General features: G+C 45.0%; 1 protein-coding gene across 5 annotated transcripts in view; it reads left to right on the top strand.

The window, feature by feature from the left end:
* Positions 1-462: 462 nt before the first annotated feature.
* UNK (unk zinc finger) overlaps positions 463-11,360 on the top strand; it is a 45,617-nt gene continuing 34,719 nt past the window's right edge. For 3 of the 5 annotated variants that reach the window (XM_030014526.2, XM_030014529.2, XM_030014524.2), the window contains exon 1: positions 466-654. In XM_030014526.2, the coding sequence (XP_029870386.1) occupies positions 557-654 (98 nt within the window). In that variant the 5' untranslated portion in view covers positions 466-556. Of the gene's footprint in view, positions 655-3,642; positions 3,663-11,360 lie in introns of those variants that run through there. The other 2 variants (XM_030014527.2, XM_041123415.1) reach the window with 2 other exon arrangements.

The raw sequence follows: 11,360 nt of genomic DNA, 5'->3' as shown, positions 1-11,360 counted from the left end.
GCCACAAATAACTCCCCGTCCTCTCACAGGCCTCCTGGCCCAGCCTCCCCCACACCCTTCCCTGCCTGCCTGGAGGGGCCAGGCTGAAGGGACCACGCCGTCCCCGGGGCTCGGTGCCTTTCCGGGGGCTCGGTGCCGTCCCCAGCCTCGGGCCCTTCCTCAGGGACGGACCCGGCGATGGGGCCTCGCGGTGGGCACCATCCGGCCCCGCCGCCGGGGGGGCGCCCTGGGGCGGAGGCCCTTCGCGCGCCCCCCCCCCCCCCCGTGGACTACAAGTCCCGTCGTCCCCCGCGCGGCAGGAAGCGGCGGGCCGCGCCGCCGCGGGGCGCCCCTGGGAGTTGTAGTCCCGCCGGCCGGAAGCCGCCGCCCGCCGCGTCCCGGGTTGGCGGAGGGGCGCGCGCGCGGCGGGACTACAAGTCCCACCCCGCCCCGCGCACCGGGGCGGCAATGGCGGCGGCGGCGCCTGCGCGCGGCGCCCTCCGTGCGGACCGCGCAGAGTGAATAATAAAGGTCTCCTCGGCGGTAGCGGCGGCGGCGGGAGCGGAAGGCAGGAGGCATGTCCAAGGGCCCGGTGGCGAGCGGCCCCGCCGCGGCCGGGCCGGCGAGCGCCGCCAGCGCGCTGCAGGCGCAGCCCGAGAAGCCGCAGCACTACACGTACGTAGCGAGAGCTCCCCGCCGCCGCCCGCCCGCCCGCGCGCCAACACGCGCCTGACGTCAGCGGGCAGCGTGCGGCACGCGCGCACGGAGACCCGCCGCCCGCCCGCGCGGCACCGGCTGGAACCGGCCCCAGCCGGCGCGGGCCGGCGGGTCCCGCCTGCGGGGGGGGGGGGGGAGGAGGAGGAGGGGGGGGCGGGGCGGGGGATGAGCGACTCCCCCTCCCCCCGCGGGTCGCGGCCGACCGTGATGCACCGGGGCGGCGGGGCACCGGCGGCGTCGGCCTCCCCCCGGGGCGTTGGTGTTGGCGTTGGGGGGGGGGGGTCCGGCCCCTGTGGCGGGTCGGCCGCCATGGCAGGTCCGGCCCCTGCGAGGGGGCGGCCGGCCGGCCGGCTGTCATCGCTGAGCCCTGCCACCCAGGCCCCCTTGGCGGGGGTCCCCCTGCGTGCCCCCACGGCGGGGCGGCGGCCCCCTTCCCCCCCCCCCCCCACGCGTGTGTCAGCTCGGGCGTGGAAGTGGCACCCTGGGGTGTCGGGCTCCTCGGGTCCTGCTGCCTGGGTGCTGCTGTCACCGAGGTCCCCCAGTCCCCGAGGGGGCTCCTCGGGCACCTGTGGCGGGAGGCGTCGTGAGGAGACGGGCGCCGCGCTGTGTGGCGGCCCCCAAGGACCGAAACCCCGCCGGCGTGCGCCTCGCGTGCTGCCGGCCTGTCGGGGTGGCTCGTCGCGGGGTCCCTCGTCGGGACAGGCGTCTTTGAGAAGCTGCCCACGAGCAAGCTATGGGAACGTTTTACGCGTGTGTGAGAAATAGCCCCTGTGGGAAATGTTACCCGAAAATCACGAGAAGTGCTTGTCCCGTTCCCGCCTTTTCTTACACCGCTCGGGTGGGATTCCTCTGTGAAGGAAACACAGTTGGTGTGTATTGCCTCCGTCACTGGAGACAGCACCTCAGTGAAGGCTTTTTTGCTGGAATGTGGCTTCCCTAAGCAAAAAATACCGTTCCACTGCATTGTCCCAAGGATATACGACCTCCTGGAGCTTGTGCTCTGTGAACTTGGCCTGTGATAAGTTGTTTGGGCTGGAAGTTGTGGCAATGACATTCAGTTCCCCTTTTCCAATAGGGATAAGGAGGTGGATTGAGAGTGAGCGTTGTCTTTGTGAGGATGGGCTAGCGATGGACATGTAATAGATCGAAATAGGTCAGGTGTTCCCTATCCTCCTTAAAAGAAAAAAGTTTGGGACTGTTCCTTGTGAACAAAATATGTGTGCCAAACTGTCTACCCTTATCATTATAGGGTGTTGTCCGCATACAGAAAAAAGTTGTACAAATTACCCCGTATCTCTCCTTTGTGTTGATGCCCCCACCCACGATGAGAAGGGCAGGTTCAGAGTGTGGCCTGTGTTCTTTTAGTTTGCGCTTTCATAAGGTTGGTGATGGACTTCCCTGCATTCACACTATGATACAGGGAATGAAAAGAGCTGCAAGAAATGTAGAGGCACAGATCCATACAACCCATATGCCTGCTGCAGGGATCACAGGCTATTTGACATCCTCTTCCTTGAGGCTGTTCAGAATACCGAGTGTATGGCAGAATGAGGGCTTCTAGGTTTTATGTCCATCGTGAAGATCCTGTTGTGATCTTCAGGGAGCTGGCAAGTTGCAGCCTTATAGGTTACTTTATTTCTGGTGGTGTCTGCAGTTAAAGTTTGACAGCTTTATAGGAGAAACTCGCATGAAGGAGTCTGCTAGGACTGTTGCTGTAGTGGTAAAAGAGGGTACAGGTGGAGTACAGAGGGAGGTGGAGCGACACCAACAACAGAGAAGCAATCGGTCAAAAGCGAGACGGGGAAAAACCCAGGTGGCAAGGAGGTGAGGTAGAGAGATTGTAAGTACACTATGTAGGGCAAGACAAAGGTGATAACATGGCTAAGCATGACCATGGAAACCAGGATATCAAAGATTAGGAAAGAAACAGTGGAAAAAAGAGTTCAAGAAATGGGAGAAGGGAGATTGGGACCCGCTAGCTGAAAAGGACAGAGGACCAAAATGGGACAGTGTGGAGCAAAGGTGCTGGTGCAATTAGCTTCTTTCCAGAGGGTAAAACTTGTATTTTCAGATGGATGCTAAAAATACTTAAGTGAAAACAGTTGCGGAGAAGCTGAATAACCATAAGTGAAGGATGGGTTTGGGGGCTGCAGAGTGCTGACAGCGGGATGTGAGCCATACTTTGAAAGTCTTGGATTTGTACACTAGGTCACATCATACTGTAAACCTCCTTCTGATAACATATGGGAACTTACGTGGTGGTCGTTGATGTGAACAAGTTGTATGTTGTCAAAATGTAAATATTTTCTTCCTTTTTTTTTTCCCTTAAATATAGTTTGTTTCCTTAAAATGACATGAAGGTTACAAGTTGTAAACTCAAGTAAGCTTAATTATCTGCATACTTTGCTGTTCCCTGGGGACAGGCAATCTGGTGCTGGGGATCTCTGTCTTGGAAAGTTTTGGTTGTATTTGTTAGGAAATGTTCCAATTTCTGTATTAGTGTCGATTTCTAAACTCTTGGTATTACTTGCATGAGATTTTTAGGTACGTTGAACTGCATTTCTAGATCCTGTCAGGAAGCCTTTACATTTGCTCTAAATGTACAGCAAAAGAAAATCTGGAGGGGAAAAAAAAAAAAAAAAGAATTAGTGATGCTATCTCGCATCTTTGGCACTGTTTGCTAGCGGAAGAAGAGCCTAAAAAACCCCTTCAATTGTGTCCTTGGTAGCAGTTGTAGCATGCAGCTAGATACTCCTGGAGACCAAGTCATTCTGGTATATGCCAAATCTTGCTATGTAATTATGAATGGTGTATTTCTCATCTGGGGATCTGGTATTCTGTTTGTAGAATTCAAGCAAGTAATGAAATACTCAACAACTGCTGTTGTGTTCTCTCTGGGTTGCTGGATTAGAGATTTCTGCATGTGGCTGTTCCTTGCGATCCCGCAGCTCCCGTAGCAGGATGAGGTCAGTGTATTCCTCAGAACAAAGGGGTGAGATGGGCTTGTTTCTGGGGTACCTGCGGGCTGGCATGGCTTTGATCTGCTTCGGGCGATGTGCTGTGCAGGGGTTAGTTGATTGCTCATAGTGGGAAGTGGATTTGGTTTGGGTACGCTCTGTCAAACCTCAACCAAGTATTGACTTTGCACCGTTTTTTAGCTCTAGGTGGCATGGTTATTTTTGTGTGTCTCTATCTCTGTCTTTAATGTGTTATCTACAAATGTGGATAGAGTCTGAGTTCAAAGAAACTGAAAGCAAGCGATCAGTCACTTGGACTTGTAGATACCGAGTACTATCGTGTAGTTTTGTTTCGTACAGTCTATCCATTTGGCTGTTGATGTCTTCATTAGTTTTCAGACTGGACTCTTTTAATTGTGAATTGTAAAGATCGTATCCAGTGCTTGGGTATTTATTGATCTGGCATAATTTAGATAAGTGAAAGTAGAGCAGTCCTTTGTTCACTGTGCATTCACCTGAAAGTCAGGCAGTTTAATAACTGCAGGAAAGCAAATGTTCGGGTGAAGATAAATTAACCTATTTAATAAAAAAAATGAAGAGTGCCTTCATTCTAGTTTATTCAAAGTACACACGCTCAAGAGCAGTGTCAAAAATGCTCTGATTTATGTGATAAACTCTTTGGGATACAGATTTGTTGGGCATAACCCAGATCATAGCTACTCAAGATAATTCTCTTGAGTGTGCCCATCTTAAATATGAGCAGCCATCCTGTAAATAAACTTCAGGTTTCCATGTCCCCACAAGCTGTACCCTCACTTGAGTTCTGGACCAAGATGCATGGGAGCACATCCTGTCCTCCTTTGTGCTACAGCAAGATAAGCTTTGTGATTATGCCTTTGCAGCGTAAAAGACAAAAAACTTGTCTTCCCTTTTGCACGAGGGAAGGAATTGTGGGAAATTCCTGAAGGATTAGTACCTTGTAAGTAGTGCTAGAACTGCATCCACACGGTTGGTCGTGCTGTCATGTTAGCGACTGCTGGCTTGCACTCACCCAAGCTTTGTCTTGCAACCATTTTGATGCCAGCCATTTAGAGGTAGAAGGACTAGTGCACTTGAGTGAAGGACATTTTAAGTGGGGATGAAAATCAGGTTGGTGCAATGCTTTAGTTATAGCTCAAATCAAAGACATTTTTGTACTTGGCGTGTTGTCGAGTAGTGCCTTGTCTGGTGGTTTCTCAGCCTTCAATAGGAACTCTGATTAGGACAGTGATAGAAATAGGGGTGAAGAAGAAATAAAAATAGCAAGCTCATAGGTGGACTTGGATTTCAATGGTGAGCTTGCACACACAGTCTTATGCATCTCAAAATCTTATGTTTAAATTCTTACTCAAAACCAATGGCACACAAAAACGCACCTCGGAGCATTTGTAGTAGCTGTAGTAGAGTAATCCTTATCTTCTTATCAGTGGACAGTGTCTTATCACTGGCAGGGGGAACATAGCATGTCTGATCTCAAATGTGCAGACTGACTGTCTGTGCAAAGAAACCCCAAAACCAGATGTGTAGCTAACACTTTTTCAGAGTTGTTGCTTTTTTTTCCTAAGTGGCTTGCTGTTCTAGGACCCTTGCATTTGTCTGCATAGTCTGTTAGATTATAGTTTTGATGTGCTTGAATTGGGTGGTTTTTACAACCTAGCAAATATGTTTAGGCTTTTGAAATTGTTTTTAGAAACGGTTTGTGTTCTTTTTAAACCATCAGAACTCTTAAAATAACAAACTGTTGCCCTAATTCTGCTTTGGTTTTACTGGTGACAACCCTTAGATCAATAAGATGATATGGACTTAGACAAAAATAGAAACTAGCCCTGTTGTTTAAACAAAAAAACCCAAACAAACAAAAAGCAACCAAACAAAACACCCCACAAACAACCCAGAAAACAAGAACAGCAACAGCGGGGAAAAAAAATCCCATGCATTTTTAGGTTTCAGGTTTGGTAATACTTGGAGATAGTTAGGAAAGCACAGAATAAGTCAGTACTTCTAACCTGGGGACTTACAAGCAGCCTACTACATCATTACCTGTAAATGTCAGCTTATCAGGGAAGTATAAGCTGGTTATTATTGCTCTTTTTTAAGTCTGTGTAAACTTCACTGAATACAAGTCCACTGCAAACTGTTATTAGGAAGTGTGAATAGTTACAGGAAGTTGGAAGTATAAAGTACTGGAGTGTGAACAGGAAGAGCTGCCTTCACAGTATGTGCTGCCTTCACAGTATGTGCTTACCACCAAATACATACACTGAAAAATGACACTTTAGATTTTTTGGTTCTTCAAAGGGTGAGTGTTGAAAGACTGCAGCTTGAGAGGTGGGCTAGTGGGCAGTGTGGGTTGTCTGGGCCCGATCAGTACAGGCTCTGTGCAGGAATGTGCTGTCCTGCTGATGCATGCACGTGTTGAGGCAATTAAGGTATTTCTCCCTTGTGTTGCAGTGAGACTGGAGCTGTGGTTTCCTTGCTACATTTACCCTTAAGTGAGTACTTTTGGATATCAAAAGTGGCAGGTAATTCACATATAGGTAACTGCTCTATAGGTGGCATATATATATTTTGCAGAGTGAAAAGCTTCATGTACTGCTTTGACATTTTCAGAATTAGCTTGGGTCTGGCAAGGCTTGGTATTTCAAAAATCAGAAACTCTGTGAAAGAGGAGAGGGATTCAGTGATGCAGAATTGTTCCAACTTGGAAAATGGTTTAATGTTCATACATTGTTTACATTAGCATATAGAATAATTTTGTGTGGCATGGGAGACAAAATTAACATTGATAATTCTTTTAGAAAACCTCAGAGCTTAAGTTTCCCAATATATCACTTTTTCTCATTCTGTAGGTTTACGTATTGTCTAATTTTTTTTTATATTGGGTGGCTGTATTTTAAGTAAAATTCTGTTGGAATTCAGTATTTTATTTTCTCTAGATCTGTTCTTTCCACCAGAATAAGGTTTTTCTAATTTCTATGAGCAGCTGAAACGTGCAGCCTTCTTGTTACAAAGGGTCTGACCAATGTCCTCTGGAAAATCTTCCTGCAGTGCATTACAGCATTGCTGCCTAGCTGTTCACTGGATGTTACTGCCCCTGTAACAACGTGGCAGGAGGGAATGTGTCAGTACATCAGTTAATCATGCTTATTGTGTAGCATATTAGCATGAGCTAACTGTCACTGGTAGACTGTATTAATATACCAGGCTGTGAACTGGGGCAGCCAGAGAGCAGGCGCACATTCCCTTCTGTTAACCCTGTCATAAGGAGCTGTAATTTCTGAGAGAGGAGCAAAATAAAGAGCTGGAGCAATCATGTCTTAAATTGCTGCATTGAGGCTCATGAGAACCAGCTTGTCAGGACCCTAAGAGCTATGTTCATTTTCAGAGGACGCTGAGGTGGTGTTTTGTTCCTTCTGTTAACTTTTTCTGCTTGCTTTCTAAAAACTTCATCAATCTTTTTGAAAGCACAAGAGACAGGGCTGAAAGAGATGGTGAGAAGTTACCTGGTCCATCACTTTGCCTAATGGAATGACCTACATCTAAACTGTTTTTAAGAATTTTTTTGTCTAATTGTTGCTTTTTTAATATTGTGTTAGTTAGTTTACTCCTTAAAAACTCCTTAAACTAAATCTTGATGAAATCGTGGACTACAAGAGGAGACAATCACAGAGGTTGCTATCTTATAAAAGCTTTATATACTCTATAAACTTTTTGTAACATTCAGCAGATCGCTTGCAAATCAGGTACAAAGTTGTTACTGAAAGCTATGCACAGAGCCAGTCAGCAGATCCCCTAATGTCCTAAATTAATGAATGGTTATGTGGCAGCAGGCTGTAGAGGAAGTGCAGTTTCTTAGCTACCTTTTTTCTCTACTTTATTTAGAGAGAGTTTGTCTTTTGTATAAGGGCAATCAAAAATACAAAGCCTCACCAGAAGGGTACACAAGGAGATGCTAAAGGCTGTACTTTCTCAAACTCCACCTAGTGATGACAGCCAATTTAGATGCTTGTGATAATTTTCTCAGCAATCTCTGTCTTGTGTATTTTGATCAGTGCTTGATGCAGTTAATACCAGTTTGACATTTGAAATATCAGTTGGAATGAATGTTCTCTTAAAATGAATACCAACAATTTCTTCTCTTCTTAGGTTTGTTGCAGGCTGTCTTCTGACTCACACACCTTCAACCTGCCGTAGTGTTCATTCAGGTTTAGAAGGTTATTGTTACAACAAGAAAAGTTCTAGGTTTTTCTTTGAAAGAAATATTTTAATTTTAAGTGCTAAAGTGCAATGATGGCAATAAAAGGACTAGCTTACTGAGATGCTTGATACTGGCCTGATTCATATCTCTTATTCAAAGTCAGAGTTGTTTAATTGAATATAGTTGTCCGAACACTGGCAGAAGAGAAACTTACACTGAGTTTGTGGTCAGACAAGAAAAAATCTTAGCCCATCCCTAGCTATCTGTTGGTCAAAAATTGTAAATACATTTTAGTAGAGCGTACTGGCTTATTGAGAATGATGGCACTGTTAATTACAGTTAAGAAATTAAAGTTGGATTGCTTTTTATCATTGTATGCCTAGAATTTCTTTAGATTAATAAGCAGTCATGCACATATGGAAAGGGAATTAGTTTCTTGAAACTATACCTGATGAATATCTGCAAAAATCTGAATTAATTAAAGTCAATATTGTTATACTTGTTAGCCTTCATCTTCAGCATGTCACCACAGTTCAAAAAGAAGCTGTCAGTCCACACCCAATATGCTCAGAGGTGATTTTTCTCCTCTAATTTTCAATAGACTGTGAGGTTTCATTAATAGCACTTGAATATTGCCATCATAGCCGAAATAAAAACAGCAGATGCCTCAGGGCAATTGTGCAGCTTTACAGCAACAAAAAATAATAATATTGTTTGCACAGTTAAAATATCTTGAGAGTGCCACCAGATTTATTCATGTATTGATTAGTCAAAATGGAAAATGAGAAGCCTGGGATTTGACTGCTTTTCCCTTGGGGGAGAGCTGGTATACGTCTTCATGTCAGCCTACCTGTTTGAAGCTCAGTCTGGTGTGGGGTCGTGTAATGGTGCTTCTTTGGACCAGTCTATCTGTGTGTATAGGACTTTTATTCTGAGGTGTGCCTGCCTTATGGAGTGTCGAAAGAGTCCACTGGGCTGTAGCAGACAGGGATGAAGTCTGATTTGAGTGCTGAATGGAAAAGAAAATCGATTGAATGGCTAACATTGATTTCTTCAAAATCAACCAGTAAGAGCTGGCTTCTATCTTTGTGCTGGCACATATGTTATGGGATGCAGGTTCATGCTTGTTAGATAATCACTGTGTTTTGTTTCAGACTCACAACAGAAAACGTCTGTTCACAAATGTAAGCCTTTTCCAAAGAGGGTGCTGCAAATGTGGTTGGCATTTAACCTGAGAAGAAGCAGATGCCATTTCATTTTCAAATGTAGATTGGTCTGGATGAGACCACTATAGATCCATCATTTCTTGCAGGGTTTTGGTTTTCTGGTTTTGGTCCAGTGTAAGTATAGACCTTCAAACAGTTCACATACTGTCTTAAAACTGTTGTGAGTATGGGGCTGCAATTGATCTACGAGCTGTTTTTTAAATCATGAGGGTTCTTGGTGTGGTTAGGAGAAGGAAGGCTACTGTGCTCTGTTTCTGAAGCACCTCTTGTGAGACAAGATGTTAAAGGTTAGCTGCCTAGAAATGCTTATAAAAATCTGTAACTGAAACCCTGAGCTATGTAATGGCATGTATGGAAATAACATTTTTCTGAATTAGACTTTACGAATTCTTGCATGTGGGATGTTTTGTTTTAGGGAACTAGCAGAGTGAGTAACACAAGTTTTGAAACGGCCCAGCCCTGTTTCCAGCCTTCACTAGTGTTTCTACAGTTGCTAGCCCTTGGTAGGCTTTGTTAGTGATTGAATCGATGGTGAGAGAAGTACAGTGGGGGAAAACTTTACTGGAAGCTGGAACTTTAATTTTTACAGCACAGGTCATCAGTGTATTATTCAGACCTTAATTCATTGTAGTCTAGCGCAGCAAACCTGATGTGTTAACTCCATTTGAACCCTGCCTTTCTGCAGACATTCTCCATGTGTCTGAGGCTACAAACACTAACGCTAGGATAAAGAAGCATCACCTATCTAATCCAGTTAATAGGAGATAGAAAATTTATCAGGATATAAGCTGAATAAATGACCATGTTAGACAATTGCAAAGTAATTAATAGTAAAATATTTAACTGCTCATATTTAAGCACATGTTGATATATCGTGCTGACAGTTAAACCAGGTATAACCTTCAACAGTGTACAGCTGTCTGGACGCAGTAAGAGCCGGTATTTTCACTGAAACAGTTGGGCTCAACCCACATGTTATTGAAAAATAATTATTTCAGTATGATCCTGTTTTCATAGACTCAGCACTTACACAGGTGCTGTAGGGAAGAATTAATGGCAGCTAAATAGTTTGTAGAGCAGAAACCAACCCACAGGGTGATGAGGGTTGTCTCAATTGGGGGTGGTCCATGTTTGAAAACAGGGAGGTGTACTTTAGGCACAGCTGTGTTGTTCACATAAACCAGCAGTGTCAAATTGAAAATATGTCATTTAAACTTGGGAAAAAGTTGACTGTGTTTTTAAAACATTGCATGAACTGTCTAAATGCTTAGTTAATTTTGAGGTCATGTCAAGTAACACATATTCATGGCCAACTAATTTGGGAAAAAAGAGATCAAACTCAGGGAAATGTGAATGTAAACTCAAGGCTTTATGCAGAGTTCTGGATCTCGCTGAATGGCTTTTAAGGAAGCATCTCTGAAATGTAGTGCATTTAAGTGTTTGCATATGCCCGTGCTTGGATTGTTTTAATTAAAAAAGGTGAAAGCTCTGTGTAAACAAACACTTGTGTTTAAAATGGATTTTATTGGTATGGCTTGATCATATACATTTCATGGTCCACTGACGCAACAAGTTTATGCTTTTTAAAGAGAGCACACCGCCAAAAAAAATGACTCAAATTGTTTTATTCGTCGGGTTTGAATGACACAACTCGATGTATGCCAAGCCTAAGGGATGCACAGCTCGAGGGAAGTCTGAACAAGCACCTCTTTTCCCTGACACCCGCAGACTGTAACGCAATTGTAGTTCAGTGGAGCTTGTGTCTTGACTGTTCGCAAATGTGATAAACGTTCATTTTATTGAGTTAACTCTGAATTGAAAGCCTTGATTTTCTTTCCTCATCAAGACACAGCATTGGTGAGCTACTTAGCTACAACATGGTATTTCTCTCAAAACAGAGCCATTTTTGCTATAACTGTGGAAACCAAACAATGTTTTGCCTGAAACTGGTGCGAGGCTGTCTTCCTGTGATGGGCTGGCACCATGCTGTAGTGTTTCTCTTTGTTTTTGCTTAGGTTTTCAGTGTAGACAAGACACAACTGTTTGTGTCTGACATTTTTCTTTTAACTGAAAAATGTCCTGATCATTTCTGATTGTTGCCAACATGTGTCATTTTTAGCATGAACTTTTGCAGTCAAAGTTCTTATCTGTAAAGTATTGGTAGTAGATAGATCTTTCGTTGTGGCTGAATTGAATTAGTTGCATTGTTGTCCACCCCATGATCTTTGAAATCCAGAAATAGAG

Source organism: Aquila chrysaetos, chromosome 5 (assembly GCF_900496995.4).
Source record: "Aquila chrysaetos chrysaetos chromosome 5, bAquChr1.4, whole genome shotgun sequence".
NCBI lineage: Eukaryota > Metazoa > Chordata > Aves > Accipitriformes > Accipitridae > Aquila > Aquila chrysaetos.
Note: the sequence above shows the minus strand (reverse complement) of the source record. Positions and strands in the feature narration are given on the sequence as shown.